The sequence below is a fragment of the Oncorhynchus mykiss genome, chromosome 15, assembly GCF_013265735.2.
Source record: "Oncorhynchus mykiss isolate Arlee chromosome 15, USDA_OmykA_1.1, whole genome shotgun sequence".
In the NCBI taxonomy this organism is placed as follows: Eukaryota; Metazoa; Chordata; class Actinopteri; order Salmoniformes; family Salmonidae; genus Oncorhynchus; species Oncorhynchus mykiss.
The window spans coordinates 16,909,863-16,936,505 of NC_048579.1; the positions used below are offsets into that span (position 1 = coordinate 16,909,863).

The 26,643-nt window shown below is 41.5% G+C and overlaps 1 protein-coding gene across 5 annotated transcripts in view; it reads right to left on the reverse strand.

The window, feature by feature from the left end:
- Nucleotides 1-26,643, reverse strand: part of LOC110489714 (dipeptidyl aminopeptidase-like protein 6) — a 342,826-nt gene that overhangs the window by 189,796 nt on the left and 126,387 nt on the right. Inside the window, exon 1 of one of the 5 annotated variants that reach the window (XM_021562495.2) lies at nucleotides 16,058-16,888. The exons of 3 other annotated variants lie outside the window; for them this stretch is intronic. In XM_021562495.2, the coding sequence (XP_021418170.2) occupies nucleotides 16,058-16,258 (201 nt within the window). In that variant the 5' untranslated portion in view covers nucleotides 16,259-16,888. Of the gene's footprint in view, nucleotides 1-16,057; nucleotides 16,904-26,643 lie in introns of those variants that run through there. One more of the 5 variants, XM_036943908.1, reaches the window with a different exon arrangement.

Consider the following 26,643-nt stretch of genomic DNA (forward strand, 5'->3'; position numbering starts at 1 on the left):
GATGCAACTCAGCATTCTTTGTCCTCAAAACACGACGAGTTGAGTTTTTACCAAAAAGTTATATTTTGGTTTCAGCTGACCATATGACATTCTCCCAATCTTCTTCTGGATCATCCAAATGGTCTCTAGCAAACTTCAGACGGACCTGGACATGTACTGGCTTAAGCAGGGGGACACGTCTGGCACTGCAGGATTTGAGTCCCTGGAGGCGTAGTGTGTTACTGATGGTAGGCTTTGTTACTTTGGTCCCAGCTCTCTGCAGGTCATTCACTAGGTCCCCCCGTGTGGTTCTGGGATTTTTGCTCACCGTTCTTGTGATCATTTTGACCCCAGGGGGTGAGATCTTGCGTGGAGCCCTAGATCGAGGGAGATTATCAGTGGTCTTGTATGTCTTCCATTTCCTAATAATTGCTCCCACAGTTGATTTCTTCAAACCAAGCTGCTTAACTATTGCAGATTCAGTCTTCCCAACCTGGTGCAGGTCTACAATTTTGTTATCCGGTGTCCTTTGACAGCTCTTTGGTCTTGCCCATAGTGGAGTTTGGAGTGTGACTGTTTGAGGATGTGGACAGGTGTCTTTTATACTGATAACAAGTTCAAACAGGTGCCATTAATACAGGTAACGAGTGGAGGACAGAGGAGCCTCTTAAAGAAGAAGTTACAGGTCCTTGAGAGCCAGAAATCTTGCTTGTTTTTAGGTGACCAAATACTTATTTTCCACCATAATTTGCAAATAAATTCATTAAAAATCCTACAATGTGATTTTCTGGATTTTTTTTCTCTCATTTTGTCTGTCATAGTTGAAGGGTACCTATGATGAAAATTACAGGCCTCTCTCATCTTTTTAAGTAGGAGAACTTGCACAATTGGTGGCTGACTAAATACTTTTTTGCCCCTCTGTAGGACTTGTTTTACTGTGGATATGGATACTTTTGTACCTGTTTCCTCCAGCATCTTCACAAGGTCCTTTGCTGTTGTTCTGGGATTGATTTGCACTTCTCGCACCAAAGTATGTTCATCTCTAGGAGACAGAACACGTCTCCTTCCTGAGCAGTGTGATGGCTGCGTGGTCCCATGGTGTTTGTACTTGCGTACTATTGTTTGTACAGATGAACGTGGTACCTTCAGGCAATTGAGGCAATTGGAAATTGTTCCCGAGGATGAACCAGACTTGTGGAGGTCTACAATTAGTTTTCTGAGGTCTTGGCTGATTTCTTTTGATTTTCCCATGATGTCAAGAGAAGAGGCACTGAGTTTGAAGGTAGGCCTTGAAATACATCCACAGGTACAACTCCATTTGACTCAAATGATGTCAATTAGCTTATCAGAAGCTTCTAAAGCCATGACATCCTTTTCTGGAATTTCCCAAGCTGTTTAAAGGCACAGTCAACTTAGTGTATGTAAACTTCTGACCCAATGAAATTGTGATACAGTGAATTATAAGTTAAATAATCTGTCTGTAAACAATTGTTGGAAAAATGTCTTGTGTCATGCACAAAGTAGATGTCTTAACCGACTTGCCAAAACTATAGTTTGTTAACAAGAAATTTGTGGAGTGGTTTAAAAACGAGTTTTAATGACTCCAACCTAAGTGTATGCAAACTTCCAACTTCAACTGTGTGTTGAATATATATAATTACTATAACTCTATTACTAATCGAATCTACTAAAAAGAAAGTTTTTCAATTGGATTACACAGTAATGATTTTATTGTAAGAGAAACAAAAATAGGCTGTAACCCTACGTTTTTTTTTAGGACTTTGCATAATTATTATTTTTTTAAACATACCCTTGACTATATCTAAACAAATAACTATTGTTGTTGATTTTTAAAATTGATATATCATGTAGTAACCAAAAAAAATATTAAACAAAATAAAATATATTTTATATTTGAGATTCTTCAAAGTAGCCAACCTTTGCCTTGATGACAACACTTTTTTGGTTACACATACTACATATGTGTTATTTCATAGTTTTGATGTATTCTACAATGATATTATTCTACAATGTGGAAAATAGTAAAAATGAAGAAAAATCCTGAGTAGGTGTGTCCAAACTTTTGACTGGTACTGTACCTCGCAAAGCAACTGCCCTCTATCCCTCTCGATCATGCATTCTTCTGTCTCTTCTCTCCCACTCCATGTCTGCCCTACACAGACCGGACAAGTAGGCACGCAATGGATTATGATCATTGTACTTAATTACCACATTTTCTGCACTAATGTAACATAGACGCTGGGAGTTGAGAAGCAGGGGGTAAGTTTAATATAACAAGAAACATGGACCGATACAATGTAGGAGTAGCGTCTAGACATGAACAACAGAAAACAATACTGCCTGGGGAATGAACCTAAGGGAGTGCCAGATAAAGGGGAGTAACGGAGTCCAAGTGTGCCTAATGATGAAGAGCAGGTGCGCGCAATGATGAATGCCAGGTGCACGTAATGACGCAAACTACAACTCCCTACTACATCGCACAGTTCAGGCCTGATCCAATTTATCTCTAGAGAAACTGCGCATTGAGCTCAGCGAAAGAAAAATAACTAAATGGAATTCAAATAATTGAACCGACGTAGGGCAAGTTGTTTAAAAAGTAAAAAATAATCGACATTTCGGTTAATCGCTCAGCACTACTAGCGATTAGCATTAGTGGCTAACAAGATTTATTTTAGGCACAACTTGCTATGAAAAGATAAACTACCAGACAGTAGATACACAAACTAGTAGTTTAATTACAGAACACTTGTGAAAAGCAGTATGTCACCAATATGTTGTTGCATCTATCTGACCATGCAAACTGCTGAGTGAACCGCAAGAAAGTTCTCGTGACTCCATGTTGGAGAAACTGCTCCCTCCTTGAGTGACAGGGAGCAGGGCTTGATGTGCGAAGGAGCATGCAGCAGGAGAAGAGGGAGAAAGATGACTCAAGTAGCAAACCGAATTAACTATAAAAACGGACATTACACATGCTGGAGTTGCATATCATATTTAACAAGCCAAACATTGAAGTACTGTTAAAGTAAAAACACAAACCAGTATGTGCGTAAATACCGGTTTATAGTAAAATACGGTACCGCCCTACCTTGCTCAAGGCACATTGACAGATTTTTCACCTTGTCAGCTCATGTATTTGAACCAGCAACCTTTAGGTTACTGACTCAGCGCTCTAATCGCTAGGCTACCTGTCACCCTTGTTCCATGCTGTAAAGGTTGACTCTTCTCGCTCGCTTTTTCTTTCCCAATCTCAGGAAGTACGAATTAGTTTTACGTAGAGATTAAGATATTAGGGCCTCCCGAGAGGCGCAGTGGTCTAAGGCACTGAATCGCAGTGCTAGCTGTGCCACTAGAAATCCTGGTTGGAGTCCAGGTTCTGTCGCAGCCGGCCGTGACCAAGACACCTATGGGATGGCGCACAATTGGCCCAGTGTCGTCCGGGTTAGGGGAGGGTTTGGCCGGCAGGGATGTTCTTGTCCCAGAAGCGCACTAGCGACTCCTGTGGCGGGCCAGGAGCAATGCTCTGTGACACGGTCGCCAGGTGTACGGTGTTTTCTCCGACACATTGGTGCGGCTGGCTTCCGGGTTAAGCGGGAATTGTGTCAAGAAGCAATTTGTCTTGGCTGGGTTGTGTTTTGGAGGACACACGGCTCTCGACCTTCGCCTCTCCTGAGTCCGTACGGGAGTTGCAGCGATGGAACAGGACTGTAACTACCAATTGGATACCATGAAATTGGGGAGATTTAAAAAAAATAATAATAATGGCTTTGGATTTGTTATCTTCAGCCAGAGGAAGGACAACAATACATTTTGCAACACAAAACTGGAGAACTTCAGACATCAATACAGAATGCATGACGTCATCTCTACATTGACAGCGGACCTTTGATTTCTGTGTATATAGGCTATTGCCTGTTAAATGACTGAACACTTGTGGATATGGGAAATGTAGATATTGGAATGTTCAACAAAGAAAGTCAATAGACGGATAATTTCATAAGCTTTAGGCCAGGCATACGTATGACATGTTGGCTGCTGCAGTTAACGTAAACCGTTTAATCCTTTCTCCAGTTAGGATAAGGCTTTTCCTTCATGTCTGTCTTGAAACCTACTGCAACCAATCAATCAAGCACAGGGACAGTCTCATGCCAAGGATGCCTATAGCCCCACAGCCAATCTGTGTCCTTGGCTCAAGCCAGATGCTCGGGAAAAGGCAGAGCCAACAGACATGTCCTCTCCACCTCTGAAACCATGGCAACCAAGAGACAGGTCCATGGTGACCCGATGGCAGTGGAGAGAGCAGCTGCCTATTGGGAACCGAACACATAGACGTAGAGTTACCAGTTAGCTCTCTAGCTGGTATGGATCTACATTCTAGAATTCTATTTCTGTGTCTGACCACACTGCTGTTCAGTACAGAACCAGTCCTCCTCTAATGGTCTTCTATCTTATATTGGATTTGCAATCATTGCTATGGATTATATACCGAGCTCTAATTGTTTTGTCTTCATTAGAAAAAGCTGCATGATTGTATGAAAAAATATCCAGCTGGGTGAACGTTGCATGAGCGTTGGATGAATTACACACTTTTTTTACCCACACTGAGCGCATAAACAACAAATGAGCCCATTTCTGCCCTAACTATACATTGTGAATACATTAAGAACATTAACATGAACTCCCCTCCATGTTTTTGTTGGTCATGTGATCTCCTTCTGCCGCCTTGATTGGTCCGAAACATTGCTAAGTGAGAAGTGTCCTGTTATGGAGCTTTAACCTGATTTGGTTAATGGAACGTGTGCTTGTGATAAATAAAGCATAGGTCTGCTTCACACCTCGGTCACCGCATGCATAATCCATTATAGGGGAGATTGGTGTGCACTTGCATGTCATATGGAATCAACAAGAAAGGGGTCTACTGATGTATAACATTATAAACTGGGTGGTTTGAGCCCTGAACGCTGATTGGCTGACAACCGTGGTATATCAGACCGTATACCATTGGTATGACAAAACATTTATTTTTACTGCTCAAATTACGTAGGTAACCAGTTTATAACAGCAATAAGGCACCTCTGGGGTTTGTGGTATATGGCCAATACACAACGGCTAAGGCCTGTATCCAGGCACTCCGCGCTGTGTCGCTATGCCCTTAGCCGTGGTATATTGGCCATATACCACAAACCCCAGAGGTAGATTGTTTTGGATCTGCTAATAGATGTGTACTGCGCATTTGAACTTCTGGGACTATCCCATTGGTTCTATTGTGCAGTGCTTCATTTGTAAATTGAGAGGTTCCCGAAACAAAAAGTGAGCTGAGAAGGGATGAGCTGGGGGGGCTCTGAGGAACTGGAACGCATTTTGCGTGCTGTCATAGAGCAGTAGAGTCGTTTTTTTAAGCCTAGTGTCTGGGAATAATTTCCCTTTTATAAATGCAGTTCATGCAATTCTACATCATTTTAGAAGACTGGAGACTTTAGCTAAATATTTTTTAACACCTCACAAATGATCGAAACGACAGGCTACTTTGACACTGACAAACTGAGAATCTGAGATAAATAATAACGACCTTGTCTTGAATCCATCGCCTACGCCTAGGTGTGTGGAGACGCATATTGTACAAAATGAGGAGCAAATTACAGTCCTGAAAAAGCTTTCCTGTTTCACTGACCCACCCAATGATGTGCCAAAAGCCTTTCTCTCTCGTTTTACTTTGTAAAACAATGCTGTTCGCTAAATAGGTATATTTGGAAGTTTATAACATACTGTATTTGGTAGCCTACAGACAGATTAGTATTCCGTTTTCAGCAGAATCCATTTGCTTTCCAACAGGTGTTTTCCCACGGTTGTATTTGAAATATTGCAAAAGGCCAGTTTTGGCAGCATGCTGTTCATTGACAGATTTGTCACACGTTCCCGACTGTAGGCATGCTTTGTTATTGGGATACACACAATCCACAGCTAGGCTATTTATTTGAAATAAGCGATTGATCCTCTGTGGTTAAAATACAGGCCTCCTCCTGGTGTAGTATTCTGAATTATTTCATTTCTTCTGAACAGACAGCAGTAATTTTAAAAATTAGGCAAATGTATTTCAATTTATCAGGGGTGCTGCGGCACTTCCAGCACGCTTCCCGCGGCTATGATTCTATAAGGAAATACATGATGAAGTGCAACGCTGGACAGATGAGAGTTGCAGGCTCGGGTCTAGCAGAGAAGGAGAGAGATCATGGAAAGTGAGTCTCATTCTAGTTCTGAGAGAGATTCAGGCGCGCTTCTCTCTCACCAGAGAAATTGTTACGTGTTGGTCTATATAGGCTACAATGTTGACCAAACCATTAACCCGGGCTGGCCCAACACTAATCAATTTTTTGAATATCAGGCACATTTTCACATTACAGAGGAGGCAACTTGAATTCACTCAATTTTATTTTACATTGGAAACACTGAAAACAATTGTTCATGCCACGAGAGGTACAAGATACTGGCAAATGGGTTAAGGAACGAACGCCAAGTCAAGTTGAGCGAATTGCATTTGACAGAAAACAAAGCATGTTGAATGCTCATCATACTACTAGACTGGATATCTACATTGCTGCAGTGCTGCAGTGCTCTGCATTAGGTCCAATTATAAAAGGGTGTAAAGGACTCAAATGTCCATATTTCTGGTTGAATGCGCCCAATGCCCACCATTCCCTAGTGCAACACAATGGCAGACCGACAACAGTGTGCCAGTGCCAGCTGTGATGCACTTAATTTCCTCCATCTTCCATCTTGTGTAGCAGGAGAGCCTGGAGCCCCCCCCACCCACCCACACACACACACACACCCAGCCCCAAAGCCCATGATGATGTGTCAGATGCTGCAACAGTCCTGGCTGCCTGGCGCCAGCTCAACTTTCTGCCTACAGCCGAAAGTGAAGTCATCAGTCTAATTTCGAAGAGACATCACTGCAGCTATCCAACACTAGCTCTCCATAGGAGTAGATGGACAATAAAGTATTCAAGTCTTCAAGCTTAAGTCATCATTTGGACATGGGATCAATTCCATTCGAACTCAGTCAAGTCGAGAGTTGAAGTGGAATTGATTGAGGGCACTCATTCACTCTGACCACTGAGATCATAGATGGAGAATGGGAAAAGGAAATGGGTTCTATTTTACTGTGTTGTGATTTTGCATAATGCTTTTCCACCTGAGTAAGGCACATGTCAACTCTGAGCATTACAGAGAGGAATAAGCTCTAAATCTGCTGCCACAGTAACAATATAATAGAAAAAACAGATCAGAATATATATTTACTGCTTACCATTTTATTGACATTTTGCATATTCCTTTATGTTTTCATAAAACCCTAAAATAATTGAATTTTCTCTTGGTTGAGGTTTTAAGAGGGCACGCAAAGGGCTTGAGCCTTGATAATCTAAAACATCTGTGTGTGTGTGTGTGTGTGTGTGTGTGTGTGTGTGCGCGCGCGTTATATTTCCTCATCTTTCTCTCTCTCAGGGAAGTGTGAGAAAAGACTAGCACATACAGTGAGGGAAAAAAGTATTTGATCACCTGTTGATTTTGTACATTTGCTCACTGACAAAGAATTGATCAGTCTATAATTTTAAATAGTAGGTTTATTTGAACAGTGAGAGACAGAATAACAACAAAAAAATCCAGAAAAACACGTCAAAAATGTTATAAATTGATGTGCATTTTAATGAGGGAAATAAGTATTTGACCCCTATGCAAAACATGACTTGTTGGCAATCAGAGGTTGAATGCACCCAATAACAAAAGTTTATCTCAATACTTTGTTATATACCCTTTGTTGGTAATGACAGAGGTCAAACGTTTTCTGTAAGTCTTCACAAGGTTTTCACACACTGTTGCTGGTATTCTGGCCCATTCCTCCATGCAGATCTCCTCTAGAGCAGTGATGTTTTGGGGCTGTTGCTGGGCAACATGGACTTTCAACTCCCTCCAAAGATTTTCTATGGGGTTGAGATCTGGAGTCTGGCTAGGCCACTCCAGGACCTTGAAATGCTTCTTACGAAGCCACTCCTTCGTTGCCCGGGCGGTGTGTTTGGGATCATCTTCATGCTGAAAGACCCAGCCACGTTTCATCTTCAATGTCCTTGCTGATGGAAGGAGGTTTTCACTCAAAATCTCACGATACATGGCCCCATTCATTCTTTCCTTTACACGGATCAGTCGTCCTGGTCCCTTTGCAGAAAAACAGCCCCAAAGCATGATGTTTCCACCACCATGCTTCACAGTAGGCATGGTGTTCTTTGGATGCAACTCAGCATTCTTTGTCCTCAAAACACGACGAGTTGAGTTTTTACCAAAAAGTTATATTTTGGTTTCATCTGACCATATGACATTCTCCCAATCTTCTTCTGGATCATCCAAATGCTCTCTAGCAAACTTCAGACGGGCCTGGACATGTACTGGCTTAAGCAGGGGGACACGTCTGGCACTGCAGTATTTGAGTCCCTGGCGGCGTAGTGTGTTACTGCTGTTAGGCTTTGTTACTTTGGTCCCAGCTCTCTGCAGGTCATTCACTAGGTCCCCCCGTGTGGTTCTGGGATTTATGCTCACCGTTCTTGTATTCATTTTGACCCCACGGGGTGAGATCTTGCGTGTAGCCCCAGATCGAGGGAGATTATCAGTGGTCTTGTATGTCTTCCATTTCCTAATAATTGCTCCCACAGTTGGTCTTGGCCATAGTGGAGTTTGAGGTTGTGGACAGGTGTCTTTTATACTGATAACAAGTTCAAACAGGTGCCATTAATACAGGTAACGAGTGGAGGACAGAGGAGCCTCTTAAAGAAGAAGTTACAGGTATGTGAGAGCCAGAAATCTTGCTTGTTTGTAGGTGACCAAATACTTATTTTCCACCATAATTTGCAAATTAATTCATTAAAAATCCGACAATGTGATTTTCTGGATTTTTTTTCTTCTCATTTTGTCTGTCATAGTTGAAGTGTACCTAGGATGAAAATTACAGGCCTCTCTCATATTTTAAAGTGGGAGAACTTGCACAATTGGTGGCTGACTAAATACTTTTTTGCCCCACTGTATATGTGCTTTCTTGAGCAGGGGGACCTTGTGGGCGCTGCAGGATTTCAGTCCTTCACGGCGTAGTGTGTTACCAATTGTTTTCTTGGTGACTATGGTCCCAGCTGCCTTGAGATAATTGACAAGATCCTCCCGTGTAGTTCTGGGCTGATTCCTCACCGTTCTCATGATCATTGCAACTCCACGAGATGAGATCTTGCATGGAGCCCCAGGCCTAGGGAGATTGACAGTTATTTTGTGTTTCTTCCATTTGCGAATAATCGCACCAACTGTTGTCACCTTCTCACCAAGCTGCTTGGCAATGGTATTGTAGCCCATTCCAGGCTTGTGTAGGTCTACAATCTTGTCCCTGACATCCTTGCTCTTTGGTCTTAGGTGTCATGACGTTGGACTGGGAGTAGGTTTATGACAGTCATAAATACCTCTTTCCCCCTTTTTCCTCTCTCATACCTCTCTACCCTACTGATGTTACATTTGCAAAACTCTTGGATAACATAGAGATTCTGGGAACATCGGAAGGTGGGGGAAAATGAACTATATTCGGGTAATCCGACCAATGGAACATATGCGGTGGTACTTAATGAATATGATGTCAGTTCGGTTGTCATCTGAGACATTCTCATCAATGATAAGATGACATAAACTCTACAGTGGAAAGTCTACACATCAGAGTTATCGGATTCACATGGAATTGTTGTTCAATTTAAATGTTTGAATATTAAATTATTCGTGATGGGATGAAATGTGATTTTAGCTTCTAAAATGTGAGATTTGGGTTTTCATAAGGTAGGGTCAATCAGTGAAGGGACATGGGATATAAAACTTTTCAAACACACCCTCCTCTCCCTTCCTATATAAGCCCTTGATGACAATGTAACCTCCTGTGTTTAATTATTTATTAACTAAATACCTAACTAATCACACAGAATTACACATACACATAATTAAATCAAAACTTGATTACAAATTACGTCATAAAGGAAAACGTCCCTAGCGGGCGGAACAGATATGACAGCTTGTTACACAAGGACGTGAGGACGTGAGGACAACGGTCCGATGTCAGAATGGTTCAGATAATAACTACAGAACGAAGCCAACATCAGCGTGAGCTTTGGTTGCGAATGGTATGAAATTTGAACTCTTATTCACGACAGAAGTGATACCTCCTAGCCGTTGAGTTAGCAACAGTCGCTGCAAACGAGGGTTAGGAAGGAATAGACAGAGTATCCCGTCTACCACACAACGACGTTACTATAACGTATTCAATTTACCAGCAGAGACATTCTTCAAAGGACGAAGGACTCGGTTGGGCAACACGGCCTTCCATCTACCACCAACCTATCGAAGCGCAGCTCAGAGTAAATATTTATTGCATTTTCCTTTTCCAAATTGGCGGTAATTTAGAATGCATAAGTTACTGTAATTACGATAGCACAGCTTCGCTCTTTGTTCCTCAGTCTTCCCGCTCTTTCACTTTCACCCAGCCCTTTTTCTTTTGTGTAACAAGCTGTCATATCTGTTCCGCCCGCTAGGGATGTTTTTCTTTGACGTAATTTGTAATCAAGTTGATTTAATTATGTGTATGTGTAATTCTGTGTGATTAGTTAGGTATTTAGTAAATAAATAATTAAACCCAATTTTGTATTGCTGATTGAACTTGTTAGCCAGGGTTCGTGCAGATAACTAACAATTTACAACTTTCAGATGAGACTGAATTAAGATGACGATTAATATTGACTGCTATTGATGTAAAATATTACTAGGTCTTTAAGAGTTTATTCGGAAGTTAACAGCTCTATAAATATTATTTTGTGGTGCCCGACTCTCTAGTTAATTACATTTACATGATTAGCTCAATCAGGTAATATTAATTACGGATAAATTATTTTATAGAAAAGCATGTCATATCACTTAATCCGGCATAGCCAAAGACACGACATAGGCATGGTGGAGAGCTTGGAATCTGATTGATTGATTGCTTCTGTGGACAGGTGTCTTTTATACAGGTAACAAACTGAGATTAGGAGCACTCCCTTTAAGAGTGTGCTCCTAATCTCAGTGTAAGGGATTTCCTCCTCTTCTTCCGAAGAGGAGAGGCGAAAAGGATCGGAGGACCAATATGCGGCGTGGTAAGTGTCCATGGTTCTTTTAATACGAAAATGTACACATGAACAACTGAATACAAAAACAATAAACGTGGAATGAACGAAACCCAAAACAGTACCGTGTGGTGAAAAACACAGACACGGAAACAAACACCCACACAGTGAAACCCAGGCTACCTAAGTATGATTCTCAATCAGAGACAACTAATGACACCTGCCTCTGATTGAGAACCATACTAGGCCGAAACATAGAAATAACCCAAATCATAGAAAAACAAACAGACTGCCCACCCCAACTCACACCCTGACCATACTAAAAAATGACAAAACAAAGGAAATAAAGGTCAGAACGTGACACTCAGCTCGTTACTTGTATAAAAGACACCTGGGAGCCAGAAATCTTTCTGACTGAGAGGGGGTCAAATACTTATTTCCCTCATTAAAATGCAAATAAATTTCAAAAAATTTGGACATACTTTTTTCTGGATTTTTGTTGTTGTTATTCTGTCTCTCACTGTTCAAATAAACCTACCACTAACATTATAGACTGGTCATTTCTTTTTCAGTGGGCAAACGTACAAAATCAGCAGGGGGTCAAATACGTTTTTCCCTCTCACTGTATGTAGACTTTCCGATACAATTTTTTCAAGGACCTCATCTAGTAGGGCCATTTCCCTTGACCAGTTGATGCCCATACTAAAGAAAGCACACACAGTAGGAAAACACCCAGGGACTCTAAAGGATGAGGCCAGAATTAGGGAGAGACATTTGATTTGATTCCAATGAGCCTTTTCACCACGCAGAGAATTAGCAGCATCAGAGAGGATTATAGTGTGAAAGCAGCACTATGTATCGACAAAATTTGATATTCTCACCAGAGGATAGACTGGAGCCCAATGACGACATAATTACATGTTTTAAAGGGATGAGGGGACACACAAAAAGTATGAGAAGACAGAGTAGGATGAGATAAATACAGTTGCAAAACTTCTTGCTGCGGTGTTCCCTACTGAACAGGACCCAAGAAAAGATTGAAAAGTGTCAGGGCAAAGGCAGGGCAATGCCTCAATCTCCCTCAACCGTGGAGGTTCCATAGGAGGGTCAGTCGGTATGCTTCTCATCACACATGGATTTGTCCTTTTCACTTGGACAGCTTGATCTGAATGGCACTGCAGCCATCGTTTCATTACAGTCACATGACTGGACTGACTCCTGTCAGGGCAGATGCCTTTAAACTAAAGGTCATACACAAGCACAGATCTAGGATCAGCTTTCCTGCCTACACCATTAGAAGATAAAAGTGCAAATCTGACCATTTCACTTTCAGAGATCTCACTTTTCAACCTGCCCTTTCAGAAAACAATGTCAAAACGGTTCTGCTGTGGCCATCTTGATCTAGTGATGTCATCTTCTTAAAGTGAAATCCATAGAATCTAGGGCTGGGAATTGCCAGGGACCTCACGATACGATGTATCACCATACTTAGGTGCAGTTATGATATGTATTGCAATTCTCATGATTCTATATGTATTGCAATTAGATACTGTGATTTTATTGCTCACCATATATCTGCTGCAGAGACAAGAGAGAGCCATGAAAAGCAACTTTGGGTCCTGTATTACTATTGTAATTATTAGAAGAAGTTTTGATCAGTCATGGAAATAAAAGTGCTGAAAACCAATTGGCTCAGTATTCAAAAATAAGCTGGAGAACAAGCTATACATGAAAAAATACATGTTTTGGTGAAGGTGCTGCCAACCAGAGCACAAATAATATTGCGATACTGTCAAAAATAATACTGTGATATATCTTCTAAAATTCTATCCCAAAATGTAACTATCGATTTTTCAACCCTTCACTAATAGAAAGTGCATTATTGGAGGGAGAGGCTTAAACCAACATCAGAACACCCCCCCCCCCCCCCCCCACACACGCACACATGTACAGTCTTACCACTTCTATTCAATGCCTATCATTCATCAATGTGTGTACTGAATTCTAATCACACTAGAACTACCTGAGTCAACAAACACAAAGAAACCACCATTGGCCAATGAGTCAATCTCATGAAATACTGTATGCATGAAAACCTCAACCCGTGTTTTACACAGCACACCACTCATTAGTACAATCAACTTGAATGGCCAACCACTCACAAACCTGACAGGGGAATGTTTAACGACTAGCTGTAAAAAGTGGTCATCTCAATAAAACGACAAGCCATAGTGGTTCACAGTTTTGTCAAGGTAAACCGATGGTGTAAATAAATCATTTAGCAAAACACACTTCCACTGAAAACATGAGATATGGTTGGAGGACATGGTGTGAAAAAGTATTCACAGATGCACAACAGCATGATTCAAGTTAGCGTGATAAAACTAGAACTTGTGGAACAACAGAGTCAAAAACAATGGCAAGAAACATCACGAATAGCAACAGCAAAATGTTGACATATTTTGTTGGGATTGCAGTTTGGTAAATAAAGAAGTAAATAAATAAATAAAGCAGTGCAGTGTTCATCTTATCAACCTGATAGGATAGATCATAGCTAACGTGGCTGCTTAGAGGTTGAGATACATAGGGCTATAATTCATCTACACATATTTATATATATATATAATATTATACACACAAAACTATGTGGACACCCCTTCAAATTAGTGGATTTGGCTATTTCAGCCACAGCCGTTACTGACAGGTGTATAAAAGCGAGCACATAGCCATGCAATCTCCATAGACAAACATTGACAGTAGAATGGCCTTACTGAAGAGCTCAGTGACATTCAATGTGGCACCGTCATTGGATGCCACCTTTCCAACAAGTCAGTTCGTCAAATGTCTGCCCTGCTAGAGCTGCCCCGGTCAGCTGTATGTGCTGTTATTGTGAAGTGGAAATGTCTAGGAGCAACAATGTCTCAGCGGCGAAGTGGTAGGCCACACAAGCTCACAGAACGGGACTGCCGAGTGCTGAAGCCCATAGCGCTGTCCTCGGTTGCAACACTCACTACCGAGTTCCAAACTGCCTCTGGAAGCAACATCAGCACAAGAATTGTTTGTCGGGAGCTTCATTAAATGGATTTCCATGGTCGAGAAGCCGCACACAAGCCTAAGATCACCATACACAATGCCAAGCGTCGGCTGGAGTGGTGTAAAGCTCGTCGTCATTGGACTCTGGAGCAGTGGAAACATTCACTGGTGTGATGGATCACGCTTCACCATCTGGCAGTCCGACAGACAAATCTGGTTTGGCGCATGCCAGGAGAACGGTACCTGCCCAAGTGCCAACTGTAAAGTTTGGTGGAGGAGGAATAATGGTCTGAGGCAGTTTTTTCATGGTTCGGGCTAGGCCCTTTGGTTCCAATGATGGGATATCTTAACGCTACAGCATACAATTACATTCTAGACGATTCTGTGCTTCCAACTTTGTGGCAACAGTTTGGAGAAGGCCCTTTCCTGTTTCAGCATGACAATGCTCCTGTGCACAAAGCGAGGTTTATACTGAAAAGGTTTGTCGAGATCGGTGTGGAAGAACTTGACTGGCCTGCACAGAGCCCTGACCTCAACCACATTGAACACCTTTGGGATGAATTGGAACGCGCCGACTACGAGCCAGGCCTAATCGCCCAACATCAGAGCCCGACCTCACTAAATGTTCTTGTGGCTGAATGGAAGCAAGTCCCCACAGCAATGTTCCAACATCTAGTGTAAAGTCTTCCCAGAAGAGTGGAGGCTGTTATTGTAGTAAAGGGGGGGTCCAACTCCATTTTAATGCCCATGTTTTTTGAATGACATGTTCTACGAGCAGGTGTCCACATACTTTTGCTTATGTACTGTATATTTCCTCGGCTATGTGACCAACATTTCCGCACCCTGGGTAGTGGATGAGGGTAGAACGAATAACGTTTTCAGCACCTTGAACTGGCGCACAATGTGGAGCCAGATGGGGTTATTGAGCACCACAGGCAGTGAAACGGAGCGGGTCTTGGCGATAAGATGCTTTATAGGCCTTACGTAACTTTTTTTCACAAACTTTGAAAAGTTAATCAATTGTGGAAATGTAAAACAATTTTAACGACCTAAAGCGACCCGATGACAGACTTCGAATGGTTGTCATTGATATCACAAAGTCTGGTGGTTTACATCAATAAGACTGTTAAATTGAATAAGCATAGCACAGGCCTACTACTCATTTATCTAGGTATATCATGCAGTAGTTAAAACATGACTGTTCCTGTGTATTTCCATCACATCTCAACATCACATTATTTTCAAGAGAAAAAATCAGACAGGACGCTGCGCAAAACTTCACGCGGTAAAATGCTGAAACTGTGCTGCCATGTTCGCAAATAAAAAAAAACTGTCCGAATCTAATTACACCAGCCCCGATATAATTTTGTGCGCGCCATCTGTCAGCTAAATAACGTAGGCAATTTTGGACCGAGATACTCGCACACAAACAGCTGAAGAATGTTCCTTAGCGGCAGTTCAATAATGAACAGATATTCAACTCGGACAGTAACTACCATCTGACCACATTACTTGACAGTAACGGAGAAACTGCACGGAAACGCTCTCATCCAATAACTGTACACAATCACGCAGAACCTGTTTCATACTGACACGTTTCCTTTGACGTTAAATATCGTCGGTCATTTGATGAACTGAATATATAGCCTATGTATACAAGACATATAATAAAGTAATGTAAAACCACTCTTCTCTTCTGAATAAAAATGCCATGATGACAGTGAGTTATGCACGCGGGGATAATAATTTAATATCTGCTGCATGCATAACCCTCTGCCGTCATGACATTTTGATTGGATGCGCACAAGGGAGCCTGGCTAAAGAAGGAGGGATGCAGAGGGGCGAAATGTGTTTCTTACATCCTCTTCTTCGTCCTCACATGCGCTCCTCTGTTGTTGGCATTGGAAACGGGGCCGTACGTCTTGACAGGGGCGCGGGATCTTCACGGTATTCTCGTCTTCAACTGTTTGCCCGCCGAGTAGGTGGCTAGCTTCAGGTGGGTTGGGGAAAGATCTATTGGTGTTAATCTTGCCCGTGAACCTCTGATACATCGAAGCCATGATTCCATGTGGGGGAAAATACCCTACAGCATGCCAATAGGGAAACTGTGAAGGGATGTCGTCTAATTGACGCGGTGTTAGTTTAAAACTTATATATAGGCACGGGTATCCTTTTTAGTCTCGGAATCAGTGCCCCGAACAAGCAGACAAAATGATTGTCAAATTATATATTCGATTATATATTGTCCCATTTCAGGTTTGTAGGATAGTCAATCATACAGATAGGTCCAAAAATAACGAGCCAAAATTAGTTGAGGTCTTACTCTGAATTCACAGCACGTAGTTTCATCCCTCAAACCGTTTGGGGAATAGGGATCCTTTCGATTGCAATCGATGCATCCGCAATGTGGTTTCTGCAACCTCCAAACTTGGACCGAAATAGATGATCGGTTGCGAAAAATATATATGAATCATTTACAGCATACAAAGCGATGGTTATCCGAAGCTGAAAGAGAGAGTAGCTTCAATGCTTCCCTCTTTCTCTCTTTCGCTCTGCTGCATAAGAAGTGACCGCAGATAGCAAACTGTTCAAAGACTTCTCAATACCACATCACTCATTAGGCTACCTCTTAAATGAACGATGCCCTCGTGTTCTGTCCCACTTATCCAAGCGACAACATCTGAAAAAACAAACAAACACCAGAGCTATGTCAGCCCAAAACGAATTATCACCACTTTGCAGATTGCATGGGTACAAGGAATCTGTTTTCCGAGTTTATTATGTTTTCCTCACGGTCTCCACCGGTGCTGAGGGTGCCATAGTACAAGAGTGCCCCCCTGTGGCGAAACGGAAGGTGAGATAAAGGTTATGAAAGTCGGAAAAATGTATAAAACGGCTATATTGTCACTCGATTCGGTTAATAAAGTTATATTACTGGGTAAACTTAGTATTCTAAAACGATATAAAATCAGTTATAGGGACAGTAAAAATACACACAACTTCGGGCATGCACAATTGATAGCCATGTGCCACAAAGGCATTTACACCACATCATATCAAAGAAATCTTTGGCTGAGTTACAACAACTTCACTTGGATATTAATAGTCAGCATGTATTGCCTACAGTATTAGGACCGGGGTACTATTTAGATGCCATTCTAAGAAATACACACAGCAAGCAGCTGCAACAGAGCATGCAGCATAATTCTATAGCCTAAGTGCCATGAAGCTTAAACTGCTATTCTGCCTAATGCTGCGACTGCAAAAGCTATTTCCTGAGCAGAGTTTTTAAGCTGATTTAGACTTGTATTGCCTCAAAGAGTAATTGGATACACAGAACATATCTCTCTTGCCCATCAGCACTGTACAAGGATATTATTTTCCCGCGGGAACCTGGGAGAGACCAGAATAATCTTAAACTCATCCTGGCTGTCTCTATGGCATACGGAAGGAACACTTCAGGCAGGAGTTCATAGAATAAGGGTATCTGCTCTGTGCTGGGGGTTTTGCATACGCAAAGGGCTCTGTAAATGATACATGCTGCTACAACATACCTGCCGGGGACTATGATGCATATGCAACAAGTGTTCAGATTCACCCAAAAATTGAAGTCATTAACATATATTTGATAGGTTATTAGACAACACAGGTGGTACACTGTACATGGCACACACACACACACCTTTCCTGTGGGAGGGTGAGATGGGGAAAGGAGTGCTAGGCTTGGTGATGTGGATAGGCTACACGGTAAATGTGATTACATTTTGAGCAGCAGTACCCTGCGGTGCAGTAGCTAAGGGTGGATATATTCTAGCACCTCCTCACATTCAACTAAAGCACAGGCTCTGTGGGGTTAGGATTCAGCCATAGAGCTTAAAAAGAGGGCGTTGCTGCATCCAAGGCATGGTAGTTATCAAGGGAGAAGGGATTGGCCTATCTGCTGTGCTCTAGAGAGCCAACTCAAATCTCAATAGTAGACAGAGAATGGGCAGAGTCCTTCCAGTCATAGAACCATAGGGATATTTCTACAGTAATACTCACGTCTAGTTACCATCACTCAGGAATTATGTCATAACAAGCTTAAGGTATTATCAATTATTAATGACTTATTTAAATGAAAACAGAATGTAAAAGCAACAGTAGGCCCAGCCCTTTCTTCTTTAGGTTACTGTTGGATGCAACATGTCTACAGTTATCCATTGATGGCCTTTTTCTATGTTCATGTTTAGAGTCAGGAGTACTATAACAGCAGTAGTTAAAAGCAAGGTCAGGTAGTGATGTCACTGTCTGTGACGCAGAATCAGAAACATGCATCGGACAAGGATGCTGCCACTGCCGTGGTACAGAACTGCCACATCATGGAGTGTATTTGCCTCAGACAACAGCTTAACCTACTCTATGCACACCGGCCCATTGCCTGGGCAAACAGGACACATCCACACCTCTTCATTATAGTCTGGTGGACAGGAAACAACAAGCAGTTTGTTTCCCAAAAACTGACCAACACTGGCACCTAGTGGATGGATAATGGTGTTTTATTTACATTTATATTTCTTACTTTTCATTCCCGGTTGTAAAATATTCCCCCATATCCACCCACATACACTGATCAAAATTATAAATGCAACATGTAAAGTGTTGGTCCCATGTTTCATGAGCTGAAATAAAAGATTCCAGAAATGTTCTCTCAAATTTTGTGCACACATTTGATTATATCCCTGTTAGTGAGCACTTATCCTTAGCCAAAATAACTCAAATGTGCAGTTTTGTGACATAACACAATGCTACAGATGTCTCAAGTGTTGAGGGAGCATGCAATAGGCATGCTGACTGTACGATTGTCCACCAGAGCTGTTGACAGATAATTGAATGTTCATTACTCTACCATAAGCCACCTCCAATGTTGTTTTAGAGAATTTGGCAGTATGTCCAATCGGCCTTGCAACCGCAGACCACGTGTATGGCGTCGTTTGGGCGAGCAATTTGCTGATGTCAACGCTGTGAATAGAGTGCTCCATGGTGGCGGTGGGGTTATGGTATGAGCAGACCTAAGCTATGGACAACGAACACAATTGCATTTTATCTATGGCAATGTGAATGCACAGACATACTGTGACGAGATCCTGAGGTCTATTGTCATGCCATTCATCCCCCGCCATCACCTCAGTATCTGTACTTGCACACTCATCTTCTGCACATCTATCACTCGTGTTTAATTGCTATATTGTAATTATTTCGCCACTATGGCCTATTATGGCCTATTTATTGCCTTACCTCCTTAGTCCTACCTCATTTGCACACATTGTATATAGACTTTTTCTATTCTATTATTGACTGTATGTATGTTTATTCCATGTGTAACTCTGTGCTGTTGTTTGTGTTGCACTGCTTTGCTTTATTTTGTCCAGGTCGCAGTTGTAAATGAGAACTTGTTCTCAACTAGCCTACCTGGTGAAATAAAGGTGAAATTAAAAAATTCTAAAAAATAAAATGTTTCAGCATGATAATGCACAGCCATATGTCACAAGGAACTGTACACAATTCCTGGAAGCCGAATGTCTCAGTTCTTCTATGGCCTGCATACTCGCCAGACATGTCACCAATTGAGCACGTTTGGGATGCTCTGGATCGACGTGTATGACAGCGTGTTCCAGTTCCCACCAATATCCATCAATTCAGCAAGACCATTGAAGAGTGGGACAACATTCCACAGGCCACATTCAACAGTCTGATCAACTCTATATGGAGGAGATGTGAGGCAAATGGTGGTCACACCAGATACTGACAGGTTTTCTGATCCACGCCCTTACCTTTTTAAAGGTATCTGTGACCAACAGTTGCATATCTGTATTCCCAGTCATGTATTAGGGCCTAAATAATTCATTTAAATTGACTGATTTCCTTATATGAACTGTAACTCTGTAAAATCTTTTAAATTGTTGCATGTTACATTTATATTTTTGTTCAGTATATTTTCCTCAATGTATCATCTATCAGTGACAGTGTACTACATGCAAATCTGATACATACACACATACAGAAAAACAGAGATTACGGGAAACTTAATCATGCCCGGTATTGCAAGGTATTGTGCAAGGTATTGTCCCTCTCCGTTCTATAGGATGGATTTTTTTCTGATTCCGCTCTGCATTATGTGAGCTACACACATCAAGCCTACTGTCTCCCAAAGGAATGCAGCTGTTCCAGACAGTAGCAGATTGGGGATCCATGTCTCCCAAACTGGGGATATGGAGGGATAAAGGCCCTGGCTCCTAGGGAGGTGAGGATATTGGGGGCCCTCATTCATGGTGTTCCCAAACCATCACTGTGTTCTAGTCAGCAATGGCAGCTCGTTGACAGTTACTGGATGACTGACACACACACACACACACACACACACACACTACTCAGGGTGGCCAATCACCCTGTTACCATGAATGACAGCACAAATAAATGGTTAGATGAGAGATGGGTTCAATTCAATGTCATATTATATAAGACTACCAAATAAAGAAATAAAATTAATTCAGTAATACACTGAACACTCAACAACGTTGACTACGGTCCTTACTGTGAGAGAGGAACTTCTTTCAATCCAAGTTGAAATTCATTGCGCAAGTTCTCTGTCCTTGCTAATAAGACATTTGGATAGGTCTACTGATTCCATTAACTGTGCAATTAACATTTGGCTTTTTCCCATGTTTATCAGCCAAACACAATAACTGTGTATCCAAACAATTACTAAAACACCTAATCTACTCTAATACTGCCTGATTCAGAAAATAAGACTCTATTATAGATGCACTGTTATAATTAGTAATTTCTCCCAATGGATGCTCTCTGCAGTGAAACTCTTCTATTGGGTTTAATGAGTCAAATATTGATGGTACAGAATATTATCACACTGCTGAGGGTGGGTTTCAGAAGGCTCATTCATTGTCTCCATTTGATTGTACCTGTAGGTACAGTGAGTATTGGTGTCTTCCCGGTAGGAGTATATTTTGTGAGTATTAGTGTCATTCGGAAAGAATTCAGACCCCTTCACTTTTTCCACATTTTATTTCGTTACAGCCTTATTCTAAAATTGATTAAATACATTTTTCTCCTCATCATTCAACACACAATACCCCATAATGACAATGCAAAACAGGTATTTAGAATTTTTTGCTAATGTATTACTTTATTTACAGAAGTATTCAGACCCTTTGCTATGAGACTCGGAATTGACCTCAGGTGCATCCTGTTTCCATTGATCACCCTTGAGATGTTTCTACAACTTGATTGGAGTCCACCTGTGGTAAATTCGATTGATTTGACATGATTTGGAAAGGCACACACCTGTCTATATAAGGTCCCACAGTTGTCAGAGCAAAAACTAATCCATGAGGTCGAAGGAATTGTCCATAGTGTCAAGGTACAGATCTGTGAAAGGGTACCAAAATAATTCTGCAGCATTGAAGATCCCCAAGAACACAGTGGCCTCCATTATTCTTAAGTGGGAAAAGTTTGGAAAAACCAAGACTCTTCTTAGAGCTGGCCGTCCGGCTAAACTGAGCAACAGGAGGAGAAGGGCCTTGGTCATGGAGGTGACCAAGAACCCTATGGTCACTCGGACAGAGTTCCTCTGTGGAGATGGGAAAACCTTCCAAAAGATGAGAGAAAGATGAACGGCGCAAAGTACAGAGAGATCCATGATGAAAACCTGCTACAGAGCCCTCAGGACCTCAGACTGGGCCGAAGCTTCACCTTCCAACAGGACAACGACCCTAAGCACACAGCCAAGACAACGCAGGAGTGGCTTCAGGGACAAGTGTCTGAATGTCCTTGAGTGGCCCAGCCAGAGCCCAGACTTGAACCCAATCGAACATCTCCGGAGAGACTTGAAAATAGCTGTGCAGCAACGCTCCCCATCCAACTTGACAGAGCTTGAGAGGATCTACAGAGAAGAATGGGAGAAACTCCCCAAATACAGGTGTGCCAAGCTTGTAGTGTCATACCGAAGAAGACGTAAGGCTGTAATCACTGCCAAAGGTGCTTCAACAAAGTACTGAGTAAAGGGTCGGAATACTTATGTATATGTGATATCAGTTTTTTGTTGTTAATAAATAAATGTCTAAAAACCTGTTTTTACTTTGTATTTATGGGGTATTGTGTGTATATTGATGAGGGGGGAAAAATATTTATTCCATTTTAGAATAAGGCTCTAACATAAAAAGTGAAGGGGACTGAATATTTTCCGAATGCACAGTATATAGTGAGTTTTAGTGTCCTTACGGTAACAGTAAAAACAATGAGTAATAGTGTCTTTACAGTAGCAGTATATATAGTGAATATTAGCATGTTTACGGTAGCAGTATATATTGTGAGTATTAGCGTCTTTACGGTAGCAGTTTATACAGTGAGTATTAGTGTCTTTACGGTCTTTATAGTAGCAGTTTATTCAGTGAGTATTAGTGTCTTTACGGTAGCAGTTAATACAGTGAGTATTAGTGTCTTTACGGTAGCAGTTTATACAGTGAGTAATGATGGTAGCGAAAAAGTTAATTATAAGTCATAAAAGTGAAATTTCCTCAAAGGAAGTTCAAGGAAAGTTGGAACTTGAGGAGGAAAAGTATCAAAGGGGTTTGACCTTGTCAGCTGGAGAGAAAAAAAAACTATTGAAAGGGATGGTTTCTCAGCAGGGGAGAGAGAAGGAGCGACTGAGGGAGAGAAAAAGCCCATGAATTTATCCTCTCGTCACATTTTTCTCCACGCCCCATCTCTCACTCAGTGTGCTGTCACACACCTCAACCTTTATTACTTGGCTTCAGATGTCGAGGATCAATACTGCCATTACCCAGGATATTTGGGTCTGCTGTACACCCTGCGTTACAGTGGAAAAACTGAATTAGCCGCCGCAATCCTGTTAGGGCCTGTTCCATGTCACCCCGTGAAGCTCCTGTGATGTTTCATGAACCTGACATGCAGTTGGAAATGAAATGTACCTGACAGAGTTGGCCACATTTATCTTCTCAGCAAGGGACAAATAAGTATAACGACTGTTTTGTGTGTGTGTGTGTGTGTGTGTGTGTGTGTGTGTGTGTGTGTGTGTGTGTGTGTGTGTGTGTGTGTGTGTGTGTGTGTGTGTGTGTGTGTGTGTGTGTGTGTGTGTGTGTTTGGCCACCAGCAGAGGCTTGTTTGAATGACATATGGAAATTGGAATTGCTGGAGCTTGACGGTGTTGGTCTAAAAGCCAAACAGTGATATTAATAGGTCCTGTCATTGCTTTTTACCACAACCCCCACACACCTAGACCAATCAAAGGACAACACCTTTTGATTGACACCTCCATATGCCCAATACTAGTATTCAATAAAAACAGTACATCCATCATGAACTAAATCTTATAAATGACTAATGGGGGGAAAGTTTCAATAAACAATGTTTGCCCACTGTGCAGTTTAACTACGGAATTCTCCAGTTTACTGACAAGAAGCATGGCAAATTGAGTCCAATCCTTTTTAAAATGGCAAAGATAAATAACCTGGGAAATTTAGACGACAGAAAGGGAAGGGGTAGAAAGGGAGGGATTGTGTGTAGGGGGGAAACATTGGAGAGCGAGATGTAGGTAATTTAACAGCACAAGGATGGGAGAAAAATACATTTCCGTTATCTCCCACTATCCTATAAACAAACTAAAATGTTTCCAAAGAATAGCCACTTAAATAACTGTTCAGATACGGTTTAAATTGTTCAAATACGCTTTGTTCAGTTTTCCTTAGTGAGCATATTAGGTTTGTCTACGACTAAAATAAATCTTGCTCGACCGAGAGTCAATCGATTGGTCTAATTGTTGAAAGTATTTTTCCATATATAGACAGATACACACTATGTGTGTTTGAATAAAACCAACTACATATGCGATGAGCTCGTCTGATGTTTTAAGCAGACTGTGTGATTAAGTAATTAAGACACACAAAATGACTCAAGATCCCAATGGTCACACTGTTAAAAAAAATGACAGAGTGTGACTGGCCAACGTTGTCTCGTTCTCCTCCCTACTGCAGCTCAAAGGCAGCACAGCAAGTGTTTATTGTGCTGTTTGTGCTGAAGCTGCTACATCATTTCAGCCATTTTCTTTCTTACTTATTTCTGACTGAAAAGTTATCGAAATATCTAATTTGTTTAGGAAAAACATTCCCTATTCGCTCAACCCTTGCTCTCTTTACGTGAAACATGTAAGCATCGCATGCATGTGACCAATATAGCTATAGCCTATCATAATCACATCAATAAATTGGTTATAACAAACTCCGAACAGAGTAACACGTGACAGAAAAATGGATGCGGAGGACGTGAAAAAGAAACTCAAAATAGGTCAGTTGTATGCTGCTTTGTGATCTATTAACAGCAAGGGTTACATTAAATAGGCACAATATTTTGTACTGATGCATTTGGCGATATTCAATTCATACGCACAAAACATTAACAAAAGCATTCACTGTGAAAGTTGATACATGTAGACTCTCCATGCTGTATATAGGCTATGTGCTGCACATCGTTCAATTTATCGAATCAGTTATTGTTTTTTCTTGCTCAAACCGTGAGCAACACCTGTCAACCGCCGACATTTCTCTCAAATCACAGGGATGTCGATTCGCACGGGACTAGTATTATCATGGGATCTTGGAGTTTGCCAAAAAACAGTAGGTTATTCTGGCTGGAATTGTTACTCTCCTGCCATGTAAAAATTACTGACATGGCAAATTCGGGTGGGACTAAAATTACAGATATGGTGTTTTGTGCTTGTGCACATTATTACATTATCCGACTCACCCCCAGTAAACTAATCAGGTCGGAATAGGGTTGAAAGCAAGGGCTGTTTCCTCGTCTCTGCTGTTGCTGGCTCCGCCACATTGTTTTTAATCCCAATATGCTGGTTATCTTTGCTATTATGCATATAGCAACATAGGGAATGGTGCCAATTCTACAGGGCACTGAAGATCAATTTTCAGAACCGCAGACAGTGACCATATCTAACGCGGGAGAAAGCGCATTTGCCATAAACTATTAGATTTATTAGTGTCGCAACATTCTTTTTTCATAATATAACCATATACAATTTCAGTATCACGTCTTAGAGTGATTGACTGTGCCATCTCTGTGGCTTCCGCAATGGATTAGTCCACTGAGACAAGCGCGAATCAGGCAGGTGTCTTGTATATCATGAAAAATAAAAATTCTGACTGCTCGACTAAAGAGATTGGGTTGGTTTGCTAGCGATTAGCAGGTTAGCATTCAGCATGTCACCTGTCAGTCATTGGGGGACAAAGGCTGTTGGGAGCCTGCAGGACAGGTAGACTAGCAGAGCAGGATACTTCCTGCATGGCTGCACCTCCCTGGTTTATTACTTGACTGATTTATTTATTTTCGCTGCAAGCGTTGCTGACTGCGGCACAACGCACACGCCAAACCATGTTTTATTTGTACCTCCAGATGTCCTGAAATTATGAGTTGAGAGGTGGAGAGTGGGGGGAGAGGGAGACAGTATAAAAGTAGACGATAGAGTGGAAGAAAGAAAGGAAAGAAAGAAAAGAGTTCTGTGTGTTTGTTCAGTGTCACTATTTGTTTTAATTTTTAAAGAATATAACAATATTTGTAGACACACATTTACAGTATTGAAATTTTTTCCCCAGTAACTTACAAGGAACCCCCTGTCTAAATCTATCAAATTCAGTTCACACGTACACTAGAGGTCTCCTCGGGTGCAAAAAGTTGCAACCTGAACAGAACAGACCCAAGGACAATGATTTAAAAAAGGGACCCGGACCTGAGAACAATCAGACCCGAACCCGAAAGGACCCGACGACAACTGGACACAATTGACAAAAAAACAAATGTTTATCAGCCAAGTACAGTTGAAGCCGGAAGTTTACATACACTTAGGTTAGAGTCATTAAAACTTGTTTTTCAACCACTCCAAAAATTTCTTGTTAATTAAAACTTCTTATGGCTGGGGGGCAGTATTGAGTAGCTTGGATGAATAAGGTGCCCAAAGTAAATGGCCTGCTCCTCAGTCTCAGTTGCTAATATATGCATATAATTAGTATTGGCTAGTATTGGATAGAAAACACTCTGAAGTTTCTAAAACTGTTTGACTGATGTCTGTGAGTATAACAGAACTCATATGGCAGAAAAAACCTGAGGAGAAATCAAAACAGAAAGTGAGAAATCTGTGGCAGGGTATGTACTCAACACAGGTCCCATTGAAATCCGCTTGAGATATTAATGATGTTGCACTTCTTAGGGCTTCCACTAGATGTCAACCGTCTATAGAAATTTGAATGAGGCTTCTACTGTGTTGTGGGACTGAATGACAGCAGAATGAATCAATTGTCTGGCAGTCAGCCATTTTTTGGTCATGCGGATTATAATACTACACTGATAGCGACCTGCGTTCCATGGC